Source organism: Podarcis raffonei, chromosome 17 (assembly GCF_027172205.1).
Source record: "Podarcis raffonei isolate rPodRaf1 chromosome 17, rPodRaf1.pri, whole genome shotgun sequence".
Taxonomy (NCBI): Eukaryota; Metazoa; Chordata; class Lepidosauria; order Squamata; family Lacertidae; genus Podarcis; species Podarcis raffonei.
Window position 1 is genome coordinate 12,029,590 of NC_070618.1, and position 19,000 is coordinate 12,048,589.

General features: G+C 45.2%; 1 protein-coding gene across 10 annotated transcripts in view; it reads right to left on the minus strand.

The window, feature by feature from the left end:
• PSD3 (pleckstrin and Sec7 domain containing 3) overlaps positions 1-19,000 on the minus strand; it is a 176,066-nt gene that overhangs the window by 75,793 nt on the left and 81,273 nt on the right. For 9 of the 10 annotated variants that reach the window (XM_053371465.1, XM_053371463.1, XM_053371469.1 and 6 more), the window contains 5 exons: positions 16,908-17,120; positions 16,696-16,776; positions 14,832-14,944; positions 11,322-11,380; positions 5,589-5,678 (listed from right to left, as the gene is read on the minus strand). In XM_053371465.1, the coding sequence (XP_053227440.1) occupies positions 5,589-5,678; positions 11,322-11,380; positions 14,832-14,944; positions 16,696-16,776; positions 16,908-17,120 (556 nt within the window). Of the gene's footprint in view, positions 1-5,588; positions 5,679-11,321; positions 11,381-14,831; positions 14,945-16,695; positions 16,777-16,907; positions 17,121-17,784; positions 18,082-19,000 lie in introns of those variants that run through there. The other variant, XM_053371470.1, reaches the window with a different exon arrangement.

Genomic DNA, 19,000 nt, shown 5'->3' on the forward strand with positions numbered 1-19,000 from the left:
CACTGTGTATCTGGACTCTGAAGAAAAGGTCTAGTTTATGTTATTGGTTTCATATAAATGTGTATTGCACTAGTGTTCTGTTAAGATCTTCTGATTCTGCTATATAAGCAACGGTCAGGCCGAATGCTGTAAAATTTGTCTCTTTTAAATTGCTCCCTAAATAATCACACTTTAGCCCTAAACTTCTCCAAAACTGCCAGAAACCATACCTCCAAAATAGACAGCACCTAGAGCAGGCATCTCCAACCTTCGACCCTCCAGATGTTTTGGACTACAATTCCCATCATCCCTGACCACTGGGTCCTGTTAGCTAGGGATCATGGGAGTTGTAGGCCAAAACATCTGGAGGGCCACAGGTTGGGGGTGCCTGCCCTAGAGATTAATACACTTGACCAAACATGACCAAAGTTTTCTGTTTATAGCATCAGAAAGATGCTTCACAGTTCCAGATAAAAGTGGTTGCAAGGTGGAACAAGGCAGTTCTGGCCATGTTCTTGCAGTGTTGCTCATTCCCAAGTCACAATGTAATGTGAGAAACCCCAGACACCAGCTTCTCCCTCTGCCAGCGCCCCCCCCCCCACAGGAGCTGCACTGGGGGCTCCCCTTCCCCCATGGCCCTGAGCTACACTGCAGCCATTCCCATGCAAGAGATTAGAAAAGAGCTGGTTTTGTTCTATGTGTGGTGCACAGGGTGGATAAAAATCAATGATATATATATATATATATATATAAATAAAATGCTTTTGGAGGAAAAATCTTTCTAAAAATAGTTTTCTATTTCAGTTACATTATAGTCCAAAAAGACTATTCAGCAGGAAATAAGGATTTGTTTTAAGTTTTTCATGTGTGCTAAAACTCAGTCTAAGTTTCTTTTATTGTTTAACCACATCAGTTAACAAACATGGATACATATCCTATAATGTTATTGTTTTAGGTAAATAAGTTGTTTAAATTGTTGTTATGTTAAGGAGATGATTATTTTTCTCCTTCCAATAAAGTACAGCAGAAAAGTTGTCCAAATATAAACAGTTAACTTATTAAACCTCACAATGATTTCACAATGATCTGTCTTGTATTTCAAATAGTATAACCAGATCGGTAATTTTTGAAATGGCTGTAAAAACTACTCTGAAAATTTATTATTCCAAAATTGAAAACTTCATCTGGTTGTAAATATTAAGATTATATCAGCAACAATGTAGAAAAAAGATTTAAATCAAGTCTTACTGACTAGTCATTTAAACTGTGATTTAAATCGTGAATCAATTTGATTTAAATCAAATCTCCCCTGGTGGTGCATGCCCACACCTGAAAACTCTTACCGGAGGAACCATTTAATCCCTTTATATAACATACAAATAAGCCCCCTTTCACAAGTCTCGAGTTTATTTGACCAAATGCAAGAAGGAGCAAAGGAAGTTCAAGGCTTGTTGGAAGAAGAAACCACACAATTTCAACAACCTCCTTTCTCTTCTCATTTCAGAAGATATGCAAGGCACATCCAAATTAAGGCAACCGTCGTCAGGTTTTTTAGAAATGAGCCAGAGATCTGATGGAATGCAACATCTTCGCCACACGTTTAGCCTAGACAGGTCTTTAATCTTCATTCCAGCTGAAGGAACTGGGGGATATTGACCAATTCATTTAGAGCAGCTGGGAGGACTATGTCTGGAATATGGTCATAAAAAGTACAATCTGCTCGCAGAAAGATATACATCTGGGAGAGAAGGATGAAGAGGAAGCTGCCTTTATTACACTAAGTGGGCTGCTTAAATACGGCGCTAGCGATCGATCCAGTCAATAAGAGCCTGTAATTAGAGTCTGGGGCCATTCCGCTGCACCTCTCCAAGACAGCATTATAAATAAGCTGATTTGTCAACATTGGCTGAAGCTTTCTCAGCCACAAACAGCCAGAGCCAGTATCTTTAAAAACACATGCTTGAATAATTCTGACATACTTGTCTAGGACAGAAGCCAAGCAAGAAGCAGAAGCTCCAATCTAGGGAACCAGGGAGGGATGTGGGAAGACCAGATGAGCATCCTTCATCAGAGCTAGGCCTTTCTGCCCCAAAACATATTGGCTGGAAATTATTTTGGGTTGCTGAGGCTTCAGAGCTGATATTCTTCCACCTAAGGGTACCAGCCTAAATAAAAGCACCAGTTTCGCTTTTATTTTATTTATTAAAAGTGTATCATAGAATTGCAGAGTTGGAATGGACCCCAATGGTCACCAAGTCCAACCCCCTTCAATGCAGCTGTAGGAGAGCGCAGACTGTATTCTACAGTGTGATCTTCAGTTCATGTGGGCAAACACTGAGACCCCCCACAGTACCCTGGGCAAGATGAGTATTCTCCCTAGAATATGCCCCACAAACCTATTTGCAGCATGCAGGTAGATTCTTCAAGGGGAGAGGCCTCCCTCGAGCCAGTGTGGTGCAGTGGTTAAGAGCGGTAGACTCATAATCTGGGGAACAGGGTTCACTTCCCAGCTCCTCCACATGCAGCTGCTGGGTGACCTTGGGCTAGTCACACTTCTTTGAAGTCTCTCAGCCCCACTCACCTCACAGAGTGTTTGTTGTGGGGGAGGAAGGGAAAGGAGAATGTTAGCCGCTTTGCGACTCCTTAAAGGGAGTGAAAGGCGGGATATCAAATCCAAACTCCTCTTCTTCTTCTTCTTCTTCTTCTTCTTCTTCTTCTTCTTCTTCTTCTTTCCTCAAAGTGGAAAAAATCAGAAAGCCACAGGGTGCCCTCCAGATGTTATGGACTACAACTCCCCATCATCCCTGACCGCTGGCTATGCTGGCTGGAGCAGATTGGAGCTGTAGCCCTCAATATCAAGTTGGCCACTTCTACTGCAGAGAAATCCTGCACTGAGTAAAGTTGGACTAGACTTGTTTCTTGCACTCATTTCTCACCCACCCTCTAAGGAACTTATAGCACCTGAAACTTTTCGTAATTCTCCCATCCCAATTCCGCTCAGGCCCAGATCTGCATTGCTTCACAGACAGAAATGATTTACTATTCCTAACCCTCCTTAGACCATATTCTAGGCCAGTTTACCCTCCAGATTCCAACTGCAGTGCAGGGGGCATCAACAGCACTATTCCAAGTATCAATATGTTTCATTCAGGATCACAACAAAAGGAAAAACGAAAAAAATCAACATAAGTCTTCCTTTGCTGGTGTTACAAGACTTCAAGCCACACTTCTTTGTGCACCAAAACATCATTTAAAAAATTCTTCCATTGCAAACCAAATGCAGTAGCAACCAGTAATTCCTGCACAAGCAAATCGGACAAAAGAAAGAGAAACGTTCCTATTAGTGCCGACAATGGGGAATGTTCAGCACCTCAAACTCAGGCTTCACCAACTATTCAGATTCGTCTGCTGGAACAAATTGAGTGAACACATATACAACTCGGCACGCAAGGGGAGAAAAGCAGTAATGTGTACCATACAGAATGTCCCGATCTCAAATTATATCTTCCATTCAAATGTAAAAGCCCAAAGGCACCTTCTTTCCAAAGCTACCTAGAAAAAAACCTGTTACCATAAATACTCCGCAGGCAGCCTTAGCTTTCTAATAAAAAGCCTGTCTGGCTTTCTCTGCTTTCGCTTATTACACAAGGCACTTGCTAGTCTCAATCCAGTTTGGAGAATTCAAGTGCTGAAGCAAGATCTGCCTCCATATACCTTATTGGATTGGGAGTCGTATATGAACAAATGGCCCCTGTTGTGCATTGTCCTTGCTACATCGGGCCTCTGGAGCCGTGCAAGTTCCAATGCTGCATAAAAACAGTCCTGATCAAGAAGCCTGGAGAGGAATCCAGTTTCTTCTGTTCTGATCTTATTGATCAACAAGCACATGGAAGTCTAAGGCATGCTAAGATGCCTGCGAGCACAACTGGGCCAGAAACAATTTCACTCACACCTCTAAACTCATTTTCCTGTAAACACACACACCAGATCCATGATCCTCGGAAGACTTAAGCATGGACTAATACCACAGAGCCTAGGACTTGCTGATCAGAAGGTCAGCGGTTCAAATCCCCGTGACAGGGTGAGCTCCCGTTGCTCGGTTCCAGCTCCTGCCAACCTAGCAGTTCAAAAGCACATCAAAGTGCAAGTAGATAAATAGGTACCGCTCTGGTGGGAAGGTAAACGGCGTTTCCATGTGCTGCTCTGGTTCGCCAGAAGCGGCTTAGTCATGCTGGCCACATGACCCGGAAGCTGTACGCCAGCTCCCTCAGCCAATAAAGCGAGATGAGCGCTGCAACCCCAGATTTACGACTGGGTCCCTTTACCTTTTTAATATTAAGGCAATGTTTGCCAAAGTTTTGATACTCAAGCCACATGTTTTCTAAATTAAAACTGGAGGTGCACTGTTCACTCTTACACTTGAAAAGGAAGGGCATATATTGTCTCAATCAGCTCCCATGTTCTTCTGTTACTTCCTCCCTTGGTACAATGCTGCTGGGTAAGCACTGGCAGCCATGACACATCAATGGTACATCACATTTTCCTGCTCCAAGTATCATATTGCAGGGATAGGCAGACTGTGATCTATTGGTAGACCATGGGAGTAGTTTTTAGTAGATTGGCAAGTGAGGTTTCGTCTCCCAATGGTTTAAACAGCAGCAACCACGAAAATGGTCCTCCACCCCCATTAGGTTACTGAACCAAGAAAAAGCTTGCAGGGAAACTATGTGTGTGTGCACACATATGCCTGAGAAACGACTGTCAGGTCAGATCTAATCCTGAAAACAAATGTCTGCTCTAAACATGTGCTCACAGGAACTCTGGTCCTTAATGCTAAGGGTTGTATTCAATGCTAGTCCTATTCCAAGTAGACCCACTGAAATTAAGAAGCCTAAGTTAGTCAGACCCCTTAGTTTCAATAGGCTTACTCTGAATATGACTATCAGTGGATACAGCCTTACGAGGAGAATTCAACCCAGAACTAAGGAGAACATTCCATCAGTGCAACTGAATGTTCTTCCCTTCTCCTTCCCGCACCCCTAAATCTGTTCTGGGGGTTTCCCCAACCCCCTGGAGCAGACTTGAGGATGGCACAAGGTACAAGCAGAGGAAGGAGAGGGGAAGAGGGGGAAAGTCCCACTGAGTAAGCAATAATTGCTTGTGCAAAATTATTTAAGGTGCATACCGTCCTAAATATCCAAAAGCCACCATGCACCATCATTTGGCTCCAGTGAAGCTTGAGATTCTAGTAAAAAACAAAAACAAAGGAGGCCCTTCAAGCCTCAGGCTTGTTCATCCCTGTCCTAGAATGGCGGCAGAATCCAATGTGTTGGTGTAATGTCTTCAGCCCCTCTCCCAGTGCAGAGTATCGGAACAGCTGCACTAGGAGTGGTCAAAGTAAATGTCCATAACTGTAGAATAGCAAAGATAAATGTGATTGGCATATAGAAGGCACTATCAATGTATTACCATTCATTCTAACGAACAAATAAAAATCATTAAAATACAAGAAGCTTGATCATTTTGAAAGCATCACCCTAGCACAGCCGGACGGCAGGGTTAGAGTTAATGCTGTATTCCCACAACGGAAAGATAATATAGTGCCTCACCTTCAAGAGTTCCCTTGGGAAATCTTTGCCTTCATTCATTCCCTGAAGGTTGGCAATGAATTCTTGACAGGACATCTTTTTGCCAATATTCTGAAAGATAAATGACACATAAATATTAATGCAATTCTCAGAAAAGAAAAGGACAGTTGCCTATAAAATGAGTTGCATATTAAAAGCTCTAATTGATATCCCCCCCCCCCGTTAAGTTAAAAACCAAGTTGTTAGCAGCAATCCCAGGGTAAGAGACATAGTTTGGAAGGGTGTCTGCATGAACACAGCTGCAAAATACAAATCAGCATAGACAGGCAACCCTACTTGGAAGAGGGGAATCAGTGGGAAAGTGATCCTGCTAGGATAATGGTGGTGATGAATCTTAACAATTGCACAGGCTTTTCAACCATGGCCATCAAAGCACTTTATGGAACTGAGTTGCATTCCAAGAACGTTAAGGTCTTGCCACAAACAAAAGCTGGAATCATGCGGCCAGAGCGAGAGCTTGAAATTGACAAGCTGAAAAGAAAGTTATGGTAGATATATATTTTAAAACCTCACAAAAATGGAACATATCTCTACAAAATTAAGTTCCAAAAGAGGGGAAAGAAGCTTTTCTATTGCCAATTATGAGGTTTCTTTTAAAGCCCTCTTTTTCAGCCAGTGGACTGTGGGATCAAGGGCTCCCATTTCATCAACAGCAACATTAAGCCACTTTGAAAGCAAACCAGGGTTCCTCTTTAACCTAGCGGGATCCAAAACCTGGTGAAAGTCGAAACCCTGGACCTCCTTCTCATACAGTCCTGTGTAATTCAAGCACTTGCACTATGCACCATATTTTTTTTGTTAAAAAAAAAGTAAAAAATTGGGGGTCATCTTATACACAGAACATGGGCATCAGGGGGGAGGGTTTAAAATATTTGAGCAAACATTCGGGATTTTTGGCTTGGGTGGGCTGAGGCGTTCCCTGGGGCCGCCACCCCCTCTTTCCCCTTCCTCTCTAGGCTGTGCGCTGGTGACTGGCTCGCCTCCTGAAGCCCCTACCGGCTTGACCACCGGATTAAAAGCAGCCGCCACCACCGAGAACAGCCTCGGCTACCTTTCCTCGCCCTTCTTTCCTTTTTCTCTCTCTCCCCCTCTCAGATCCCCAGCCCGCTCATCACCTTCCTCAGCTACGATTGCTCAAAGGCATGGGCAGGCGTAGAGCGGGCGCTGCCTTCCCTAGGCTCTCCCTTGGCATCCGATTCAGGAGCCTCCCTCCCCACAGCAGCAGCCACCGCCAAGGAGGAGTTTGGATTTGATATCCCGCTTTATCATTACCCAAAGGAATCTCAAAGCGGCTAACATTCTCCTTTCCCTTCCTCCCCCACAACAAACACTCTGTGAGGTGAGTGAGGCTGAGAGACTTCAGAGAAGCGTGACTATCCCAAGGTCGCCCAGCAGCTGCATGTCGAGGATCAGGGAATCGAACCCGGTTCACCAGATTATGAGTCTACCGCTCTTAACCACTACACCACACTGGCTCTCAGTGTGTGGTGAGCGCCTGGTGCTCTAGCCACTGCCTTTGCACCACCATGCACTGCATGCACCTCATGCTGGAAAGGCGATTACCCAAAGAAAGATCAACAATTTGCTGCTGCAGATTGTCCAGAATGTTACTTCTATTTTAGGGTTCTCCCCTTAATTTTGGGTTCAAAAAACTAGGGGTCGTCTTACACATGGGGGCGCCTTATACATGGAAAAATACTGCAATTGATGGGAGCGTTCATGTACGGTGAACCACTTTGGGCTCAAAAAGAAAAAAGATGTATATAAATTTTTAAAACAGTTTAAAAATAAAATAAAATCCTGACACATGCTTACAGGATGAAGCACTGAATTATAGTTAGGAAACAAATAATCTGGTTAAATGCATTCCAAGCTATGTTTTACATTCCAAGCAATAAATGCCCAACTTACCACCTAGAAAAACAATGCAATACAAAAAACAAAAAGTATTATCAGTTAGGATAAGCATTCCGAAGGAAAGGGAAGACACAAAAGTGATGGGGAAATACTGCTTTATCAAGTTAAAGTTGGCCCTACGCATTTCTCACACTTAGCAAAACGAGGTGGCAGAAAGGAAGTGCATTTCAGCTTCAGATACCATCTAAAAATGTTGGAAATCAAATCTCCAGTTACGTATCTCTCAGGCTTCACCAATGGCTAAATCACCAAATCATACTGGATTTCAGTCCAGAGTATGCAGGCAGAGGGGCTCTTCTGCTCTCCAACTCCCTAGAAGTCCCCTGCACTCCCCCCAAAGCCATGGGTCCCTCAGGTAGTGACTGGGAGTTGTAGTGGGAGAAGCAAAATGCTAAAAACCATGTGGAAGCAGCTTGTGCAAGCAACTTCAGAACCTGCTCATTCACAACAGCCAGATTAACAGCAAACTACTCACCTTAACAAATATTTGTGCGGTTTCAATGCTGTTTGACACCCTTTCTGTTTTCATGGCTGTTGCTGCTACTCTGCACCATTTCCCTTCTTCTCCGTTGCCGCCTCCGTTCTCCTCGACCTCACTTGCCCAGGTGGCTGCTTAATCCTACTGGCTGTGGCACTCCACATAATTTTGTTGATGAGCACACGTGATATCATCAGATCCGAAGTACATCATGATGTCATTCACAAAACCACATGAGTTGCCGCAGCCAATAGAATTAAATGGGAGTGTGGGCAAATGAGGCAGAGGGCGGCAACAGAAAGAAGGCGATGGAAACTTAGCTGAGATAAGCAGCTCTGGGAAAATAGGGTTGTTTGCAATGAAGTCAAGCCAAAAGGCTTCTTTTCTCTTTTTTTAACAACCCTCTCCCCTACATCCTACCCCTTAAGAAAAGCTGTGCCCTTAAAAAGCTGTGGGACTTGCCACCACTGATGGCAAGTCCCAACCACATGAAACTCTTGGGGGAATTTCTAACCCCCTGTAAAGAAATTCAGTGAAATGCCACCACCACAAATAAGAGTTACAGTCCATATACTAAGGTTACCAATTTTTTTTCCTCCAATGAATCCGGGGACACATTAATTAATTAATTAATACACATTCGGGATGTTGGTGCTGCAACGATGGCGGTGGCAGAGGGGCAGCCGCCACCTCAACCACCACGTTTCCCCTTCCTCTGAGGCTTCTATCTCCTTTTTCCAAGAGCCTGGGCAGCCCCTGAGCTGTTCGTTCTTTGGTGGTAATGGGGTGGGTCAGGCATACAAGGCGGAGAAGGAGGGCCGAGAGTGGCAGCAGCGGCTCGGCTCAGGCAGCGTGATGCCTCCCTTTCCATCGGAGCAGCCCCAATCCCATTCCTACTTGCGTGCAAGCAGCAGGGGGCAGGGATCCCTCAGCTGGGAAGCGAGGCTTCACACTGCCTTTCGGAGGGAAGGTGGAGGCAGCCCGGAAGCTGCATCTTAGAGTCCCGGCACCACCATCGTATGGGGACTTCCGAGCAGCTCCTGAAGCCCGCCAGAGCCAACTGCTCCAGGCTGCTGAGACTGCCGCTGCTGCGGTTCCCGGGGACATTAGATGAAATCCGGGGACATTCCGAGGATGGAATTTGTCCGGGGACTTATTCGCAAATACGGGGACTCTCCCCAGGAAACAGGGACGTCTGGTAACCCTATTTTATACGTAGCCCTAAGTTTGTGATGAGAGCAGAAAGTTGCCCAAAACAAGAGACCTTTTCTGGCACTCAGGGAAACAAGCACGAAATTAGGTAGCTAGTTTCAGGTTGGTTCAGGTAGGCCTCTTGGCATCTGACCTCTTCTTTACCCAGACAGCCGGAGCTCAAGTATGTGACCCTTTGCTTTCTGGCCAATGGTGATACCTGTTTTACATGTGGATTTAAAATGCAAGGCCCAGATAGGAATTTGCACATTCATCTGATGATGCATGAACAGTTCAGAGAACGCTATGCATGTTCTGCCACCTAGTGCCCATAAGTTATCCTGACACTGCAGCAAAGCAATGCCAGGGAAAATTACATTTTAATATTCAGGATACGTGTAGATCTTTTCTCTTTCCTTTGTAACTTTAATGAAGCAAGAATAGCGACTTCCCCCTCACCTCTATGAGGCTGATGGGTAACTGTACAAACCTAATGAAGGTGAGTCACTACTCCCTTTTCAGCCACTCTCAGCTGCAGGCACTTGCCATAGTTGTGGGCAGCCAGTCAACAATGTGACCAAGTGGCGCACAACTATTGTCCCAGTCAGTTTTAACCCCAACCCAGGTTGAACACTTGAGATAAGATACAGCTTTGTACTTTTTCTTTTTTAAAGGTCACATAAGAACATTTTAAAAAACTCATTTTAAAATAGTTGTTCAAAACTGTTGGGGTACCGTATTTTTCGCCCTATAGGACACACTTTTCCCCCCTCCAAAAATGAAGAGGAAATGTGTGTGCGTCCTATGGGGCGAATGCAGGCTTTCGCTGAAGCCTGCAGAGAGCGAGAGGGGTCGGTGCGCACCGACCCCTCTCGCTCTCCAGGCTTCAGGAAGCTATCCGCAAGCCTTGGGAGCCCGCGGGAGTTCCCGCTGGGCTCCCAAGGCTTGCGGATAGCAGCCTGCATCCCAAAGCCTGGGGCGCGCTGAGCAACGTACCCTGGTCTTTGGGGAGATATCCGCAAGCCTGGGGAGCCCGCGGGCTCCCCAGGCTTGCAGATAGCAGCCTGTTCTGGGGGCTGGGGTCGGGAAAGCTAGGGCTTCCCCCGTCCCAGCCCCGCACCTGGGGGGGGGGGATTTTTTTTTCTTTATTTTCCCCAAAAAAAACTCGGTGCGCCCTATGGGCCGGTGCTCCCTATAGGGCAAAAAATACGGTATATGGTTGTGTGTTAGTGCCCATGGGAACTTTCTGCTAAACACGAAAAACAGCCACAACAGAACTTATACATGTCTCCTGCAGAAATGACGCTCACACTTCTGTAGAGTTATCGACAGTTTTTTCCCCAGAGTACAACTAAATAAGCACAACAGAATTTGGTTGACAGAGGTCCTGGTAGGACAAAGAAAAAAAATGACCATTTGTATCTTGGATAAGAATGGGTCTGTAATATGGCTGCCAAATCTCTGAGATGTTGCCATCTATATATAGCCTCCCTTTATGCACAAGCCAGGGATGCCAAGCATTCAGATTCCGAAGCGGGAGTATTTTGTGCTGTGAGGATGATTTACAAGCTCTGCTTGCACTGGGGCGTGAATGGTCTGGCAGGCCAGATATCAGCTCCCTATACAAGTGGGGCCAAGACGGAACATCCAGCTTTTCAGGCACATCACCCTAAGTAATGAAATCAGGTGATCAAGGAGAGCCCATCCCAATCCACTCCTTGCATTGCATCTTTCAGGGTCTCCTGAAATCCATTAGTCTGGGCGATTTTCCGGTGCCCTCAATCTGGCTGGTCCTCTGTGCTTGTGAAACTGTTCTTCTACCTGCCTTCCTCTTACAAGCTACTGGGTTTCCAGACTTGCCCAATTCACTGCATCCAGCCTGGCCCTCATTCTTACGGGACGCATTCATATTGGTTTTGGCTCCCTTGCCAGTTTCACAAGCTCTTCACACAATTGCCTTCCACCTCTGCTAATGTCACCTGAAATCTTTCTGGCTGCTTCAACCCGACCCTGCGAGGACTTGAGCAGGGAGTACTCAACCGCAACAAGCGTGTTGAAAGAGCAGTTCAAAATTTCTGAGCAAACAGGACAATTTGCAGAATACTCACATGGCCGTGGAGGTCAGTGTTCAGCAGCATGATTGCGCATGTGAGGCAATGGACTCCATCTGTAGGGGGGGAAAACACCCCAAGCATGACACACAGAAAGTCACACAGGCAGGTGGGGTGGGGGAGAGAAATCACACTTCCTACTACTCACATCTGCTTATGAAAGAATGATTCACGTTGAGTTGGGACCCCCCTGAAGCCTAATTAACACTCCCTTCTTCTTCCAAAAGCAATTTGCTTATAAAGAAATGCATGACATTAATCAAGAGAGACCGTCTCATGAGATGAAGTCATAAGGGTTGATAAGGAGGAAGGGAGAAACAGCTAGCCCAATTTGTTCCTTTGTGGGGGGGAAGGTGAAACCTCCTAAAGTTTAGGACCCAAACGCTTTGAAGGAATGCTCCACAAATGTCAAAGATCCGTGAATATCAACCTCAGCCATGTAAGCTGACCTTCCAAAGGTTTTGTCTGACTTTTTACAACCCAATCTACAGTCCAGTTAAGCCAATGGTTTTAACCAAATTCAGTCTCACTGAAGTCATTGTCCCTAACACCAGACTAGCCCAAATTCAATGTAAAAGGATTGGCCCTTTTGATACCTTCAACAACACCCCACCCCCGCAGAACACCCACAGGGTGCCACCTCTTTCTGTTCCTGCCCCCATTAAATTCCTGCCTTTAAACCTTGTTGTTGTTGTTTAGTCGATTAGTTGTGTCTGACTCTTCATGACCCCATGGACCTGAGCATGCCAGGCACTCCTGTCTTCCACTACTTCCCTGTCTTTAAACCTACATCACCACAAAAGCCATTAACTAGATTCCTTAATCCACACTCCTCCAATAGAAACTAAAGAAGCCTATGTAACTGCACTTGTTCACCTTGTTACCTTTGCCTTTCCTTTTCATTCTCCCCCAATGACAACATTAAATCATAGAGTGTTGGGGGGGGGGCTGCCTTATTCTATAAAGCAAATGCACAAAGGAGGGGGAATAATCAGAGAAGAAAATAACTGCCTTGTTCCATCAGCTCAGCGCTGCCTCCAAAGTGGCTGGGCATATTTATTTTTTAATGTCTTATTGGTTTGTTTATTTATTACATTTATACACCACCTTTTCCTCCAGGGAGCTCAAATTAGTACACATGGCTCTCCAGCTCCCCATTTTATCCTCACAACAACCCTGTGAGGTAGATAGGTTATGCTGAGAGACAGTGCCTGGCACAAGTGGAGAAGCTCCTAAGCAGGGCACAACAATAACAGTCACCCCATGTTGTTTATTTCCAGCATCTGGCAGTGAGAGATAAACTGCCTCTGGAGCTACATGTTATATACAGTGGTACCTCGGGTTACATACACTTCAGGTTACATATGCTTCAGGTTACACACTCCGCTAACTCAGAAATATTACCACGGGTTAAGAACTTTGCTTCAGGATGAGAACAAAAATCGCGCAGCGGTGGCGCAGCGGCAACAGGAGGCCCCATTAGCTAAAGTGGTGCTTCAGGTTAAGAACAGTTTCAGGTTAAGAACAGACCTCCAGAACGATTTAAGTACTTAACCCGAGGTACCACTGTATTCAGTTTAGATCATTAGTGCTCACTACTGTTGCCTTTAGAGATTACTGCAGCTATTTACAGATAAATAGTCTGGGAGTACCCCAATACTGTACTGTAGGACTTGTGAAACCAAGGTGTGAATGTGATCAGTACCTGGATAAAGTCCATGGGGCGGGGGGAGGAAAGTGGGATATGCTTTTAACAGTAATGTAGGATAGGTAAAAGTTACACTATCCCTGGACAGTTAAGTCCAGTAAAAGGTGACTATGGGGTTGTGGCGCTCGTCTCGCTTTCAGGCCGAGGATGCCGGCGTTTGTCTGTAGACAGCTTTCCGGGTCATGTGGCCAGCATGTCTAAACCGCTTCTGGTGCAACAGGACACATGACGGAAAACAGAGCGCACAGAAACTCCATTTACCTTACCGTCACAGTGGTACCTATTTATCTACTTGCACTAGTGTGCTTTTGAACTGCTAGGTTGGCAGGAGCTGGGACAGAGCTCACCCCGTCGCGGGGATTTGAACCGCCGACCTTCTGATCAGCAAGCCCAAGAGGTTAAGTGGTTTAGACCACAGCGCCACCTGCGTCCCCAGTAATGTAGGACAGGCTGCAGATAAATGGAGATCAACAATGCCTCTGGCATATCCTTATCACCACCTATACTGAACAGCAGAGCAAAGCAGGAGCAGGGAATGGAGGGTCAGAGATCAGCCAAAGGACAGCCAGAATGGCAGAAGAGAGACAGGTAAGATGGGACCAGAAGGGCTCAGGAAAGCCTTTGGTGGCAAAGGAGAAGTGGGACAAGATATAATGCTTCATGGACAGTATAGCATTTCTATAGTGCTTTAGGGTGTTAATTTTATCTCAGTAAGTCTTGTGAGGCAGGCCAGTACTATTAGTATCGTTGCTGTTGCTGCTCCTGCTGTTGTTAACCCACTGCAGACGTGGGGAGTGAGGAGATTCAATTGGATTTGATTAGAGCCCTGCACTGAGTTCATAGTAGAGGCAAGTTTTAAATGTGGTTCTCTGTTCAGCTTCTTAGCTCAGACTGCATGTGACAGTGACTGAGACACATCTAGAGGTTTGGATGTGCTCCCTTAGGTCACCTGTACAACAAATGGCTGCAAAGAGGAACGAAATCGGGTGGTGCAGAACCCATCCACACCTGCTGATTATATGCTGCACAGTCCAACCACCCCGGTACTTTTTTGCTCCATTGAACCTAGCTGGGACAAAAGAACCTGAGGCCAAGGAGCTACAGGGCAAAAGCACAGGGGCAGAGTTCAGCACACACTAGCAGCCCACCTCTTTAAAATACATTCCACGTAGAGAGAGAAGGAAGCTGGTCCACATACACCAAACAATGTGGCAGAAGATATGGTGCTGTAAGTGGGAGACAAGGGCATTCAACACCCAAATATGATGTATTATTATTAATCATTTCCCAAGCCAGAGCTCTTCAGATGCTGGCTGGGATTGCTGTAGCCCAAAACATCTAGAGAGCATCAGGTGGGGAGGCTGCTATCCAGGTATCTCCCTCCTGTAAATGGAAATACCTAACACTAGTCCTAACCAATTCTTGAACCTGACAACAAATAGCATATTCTATCTTGCCTTATTGCTTTGAGTTTTCTAGGTTTCCTTTGTTCCCCAACTAGATCTCAAAAGACTGGAGTGACTCAGTTGCAATCACAGTGGCCGTTTGATCTGACAAGTGCCAAAGCCAAACTGTGGCCTTCAGTGAGTTTATGCTTCGCTGGGAAATTGTTCTAATTTTACTGGGAATTGCTTTGAGTGGGTGCGTTTGTTTTCCCTTGACTTTGTTGTCATTCCTGCATTATTATCTTTCCATTACTGTGATGTTGCTTTAATTTTCTACTGTTGCTAGCCACCTTGAATTCTGCCTGAGGAAAAGTAGGAATGGAAATGTTTTAAAAGCAATGGAAGTAAAATTACCTTGTGTGGAAATGGCATTTGGGTTGCACTGGTAGTATCTGTTGGAGAAGTGAACTAAAACTCGCTCTCTTTCCTGAGTTTCTCCAATAAGAGAAAAGGCTTTGAAGAATGTCCTGAGAAAAAATGTAAAAAGAGGAGGGGGAAGTTAAACCAGCCTTTAAAGTCAAGTCAAGTCATTTTACTACAGTCAATGACCAGAAATTTCTGTAGCCTTTAAAGATGTTTGTACTGAGGTTGGAAACAGAGGACAGCATTTTCAGAGAACTGAACATGGTTCAAAAGAGCAACCACACATTATCCAACGTTTGTAAAGTGAAAAGGTAAAGGACCCCTGGACGGTTAAGTCCAGTTGAAAACTGACTACGGGATGCGGTGCTTGTCTCCACTTTCAGGTTGGGGGAGTCGGTATTTGTCCACAGACAGCTTTCTGGGTCGTGTGGCCAGAATGATTAAACCGCTTCTGGTGCAACAGGACTCTGTGACAGAAGCCAGAGCACATGGAAACACCATTTACCTTCCTGCCACAGCGGTACCTATTCATCTACTTGCACTGGTATGCTTTCAAACTGTTAGCTTGGCAACTCCCACTTTTACCCCAACCTAGTCAAACAAATATTGCAGGTTTTTAATATTGTTCCAAAAACCCGCAGAAGCTGTTTCAGCAGAGGAAACAGTGGGAGAAAAATTAGATGTATAAACGCAATGGGAAGTACTATGTCTCTCAAACCACTTTTAAAAAGCTGTTACCTGTTTCCAGCCTCAGAATGTGTTGCTTCTCAATAAATGTCTTGCAGTAAGGGGGGTGGGGGAGGCAAAGGAAAAAACAACCCCAATACAACCCCCACAAAATGAGAGATTGTGTAAACCACTGTTACACTTCTTGCACCCCAGACATTTGAGGGATGGGGCTAGGACTGGCTGTGATTACTTTTTCTCCAAATCTTTTTCCTATCTTTTTCGCACACACTTAGGACTTGCTGGGTGCTGAGCTTCCTTTAAATCTTCCTTCCAGCAGAGAGAACACACTGCTCAGATACACATTCCAAAATCCAGCTAATCCAAATAGCTGTATATTTTTTAAGGTAACACATCTGTTAGGGTCTCTCATCTCCCCTCCCTATATATATTTCATAGAGATCTTGTTACCTCTTGTCTCCCTCAGTCTTTAGATCACACAATGGCAAGCCTTTCCAAATTTGCTATTATTCTCTCCCTTCCCCCTTTCTTTTTTCCTTTTCTCAAAAAAATAAAGCTCTTGTGGGGTTCAGGGAGGTGTTTCACAGGTTTCAAGTCTTCGCCACTCAAGAATTTCAAAGCACAGAGAATGCAGACCTATCTGTGGTTTCTTAAAAAAAGCCTTAAGAGGGACTGACAGATCATGTCTGCCAGATTCCAGCTCCTGCTCCTTTCTGACCATTCTGCTCCAAGCCCCAGCTTGGGTAAGAAGCTCATAGGCAGAGAAGGAATCATAGCTCAGTCATAAGAAACACACTTTGCATTTACAAATCTCCAAGTTCAATACCTGGCATGCAAACCTGGGGACTTCCCAATAATCTAGTGATGGAAAGGTCAGAGGGTGGACAAATAGTCCATGCATAGATGCAGAACACTAGAATCCATGCTGGTGTCTTGCCAGGTCTGAATTATGGGCCAGCAAGGCCTAGGTGTGCGGGATTATACATTATATTCAATGCATGTAGGCAAGTCAGGCCCAGGACAGAGTGGGAAGAGGCTTGTTGCTGGGTGAGTCAGGGGCAATCATGCCAACCCACCTTAAGAGTGAGAAGGCACACCTTAAAATGGGCACATACAGGATTATCAGTGGATGAGACACAACCCAGGAAAAGACACAGAGATTTCCTACCTGAGTGAGTGATCCAAAGACATGCCTGTGAAATCAAAGAACTTGAGGTATTCCTCAGCGACAAGTTTGCTGAACTCATTGCTTAAGACACAGGAAAAGAAAGAAGGAAAAGAAACAAGCCACATTACTAAAAAGTGAACTTTTCATGTTTTTTTTTATCATTCTGCAGATGCAACATGAACACCCTTTGAGATAGAAAGCCAGATCCTTACTTTTTCCCCAAGTGCTTCGCTACATCAGACCGCTTGAATCGATCCAGATGATACAGGCGCTTTGCCAGCCTCCGGGCTGCTTCCGCATTGCCGCTGGTGGTCCCATTGATGAAGTCGTGCCCCAGGTTTTCGTGCCCATCTTTCTCCAGGAAATCGTTGCTTCCCATGTCCCCTACGGCATCTGGCGCCGTTGTGCATTCCAGTCTTGCATTGCTATGAAACAAACAGGAATATTAAGGGAACTGGGGAGGTAAATGTCCTTTTTAAAAAAAATAATGTTTTTCAAGAAGAAATCCCTTTTAACAGCAAAAGAAGACTACATCAAACAATAAGCACTACTCTTTAAATATCTGTTCGCGTTCTATTCCCTCCTCCTCTTTCTTTTTTCTTTTCCCTTTCTCCTCCTGTGATGAGGCTGCATTTTAATATTATAATGTTTCAATATTTTAATGTTGTATTTTAATCTTGTTTTTAAGTTGTATTCATTCAACTTGTTTTTATTATTGCTTGTTAGCCGCCCTGAGCCCGGCCTTGGCTGGGGAGGGCGGGGTATAAATAAAAATTATTATTATTATTATTATTATTAAGTCACTTTGAGACTTTCTTTTTTTCTTTTTTTGCATAAAGCAAACTAATACAATAAGAAGAAAAAGTTCACATGCTAATAGTGAAGATAATTCTAAACAATTCCATGTATAGGACACAGGTAGCAGTTTCCTCACTTGAGCTTCCTTTGTCCTTCCTCAAATTCTGGTTATATTTGTCAACCATGTATATGGGGAAGCCACTGAAGGCCTTTCCAACAGCATCTACTATGGGCAAGAGAGTCATATCAAATCATGACCCTTATTCAACTTTGGCCCCGATCTTATCATACCTGTTCAATCTCCCATTAGAGCCATCCACGTCACCGGCTTGTTCATGTTTTTTCATTCCTCTCAAACAAAGATTAAGCACTGGGCACACACGCAGTGTGCCCATGTACTGGCAGTATGCAGCGCTCTCTCTTCAGGGAGGCGAGCTAAGAGATCCCCTCTTGCTAGTTTATAGGAAACCCAAATTGGTACTGGTGTGCACCAGGAAGTTCAGAGAAGGGGGAAAGGTCTCTATCATCGCCATGTCAAGATGGCTGATATCTATGCCTGCCATGCACACCCCCACATGACTTGAGGAAGTTCCACTGGACATTCCAGACGGGTGGCATTCTGCAGAAATTACATCACAAGGAATTCTGTTCCATAGTGGGTGAGACATAGTTGGACACGCTTGTGTAAGCGACATCTAAAGACCCAGACCAATGCAAGACCATGGGAGGCAGCAATGCTCACCTGACCACTCAAGAGCTGAGTCATTGGAATCATAGAACTGTAGATTTAGAAGGGACCCTGATACAGTGGTACCTCGGGTTGAGTACTTAATTCGTTCCAGAGATCTGTTCTTAACCTGAAACTGTTCTTAACCTGAAGCACCACTTTAGCTAATGGGGCCTTCTGCTGCTGCCGCGCCGCCGGAGCACAATTTCTGTTCTCATCCTGAAGCAAAGTTCTCAACCCGAGGTACTATTTCTGGGTTAGCGGAGTCTGTAACCTGAAGCGTATGTAACCTGAAGCGTATTTAACCCGAGGTACCACTGTAATAACCTAGTCCTAACCCCTACATCGACGAGGGTGGCGCTGTGGTCTAAACCACAGAGCCTAGGGCTTGCCGATCAGAAGGTTGATGGTTCGAATCCCCGCGACAGGGTGAGCTCCCGTTGCTCGGTCCCTGCTCCTGCCAACCTAGCAGTTCGAAAGCACATCAGAGTGCAAGTAGATAAATAGGTACCTCTCTGGCGGGAAGGTAAACGGCGTTTCCGTGCGCTGCTCTGGTTCGCCGTAAGTGGCGTAATCATGGTGGCCACATGACCTGGAAACTGTCTGTGGACAAACGCCAGCTCCCTTGGCCTGTAGAGCAAGATGAGCGTGCAACCCCAGAGTCATCCGCGACTGGACCTAACTGTCAGGGGTACCTTTACCTTTTAACCCCTACATCACAGGAATCTCAACTAGATCATACTCTCTAGCATGGCACACTGGATCTGAACTTAACGAGGC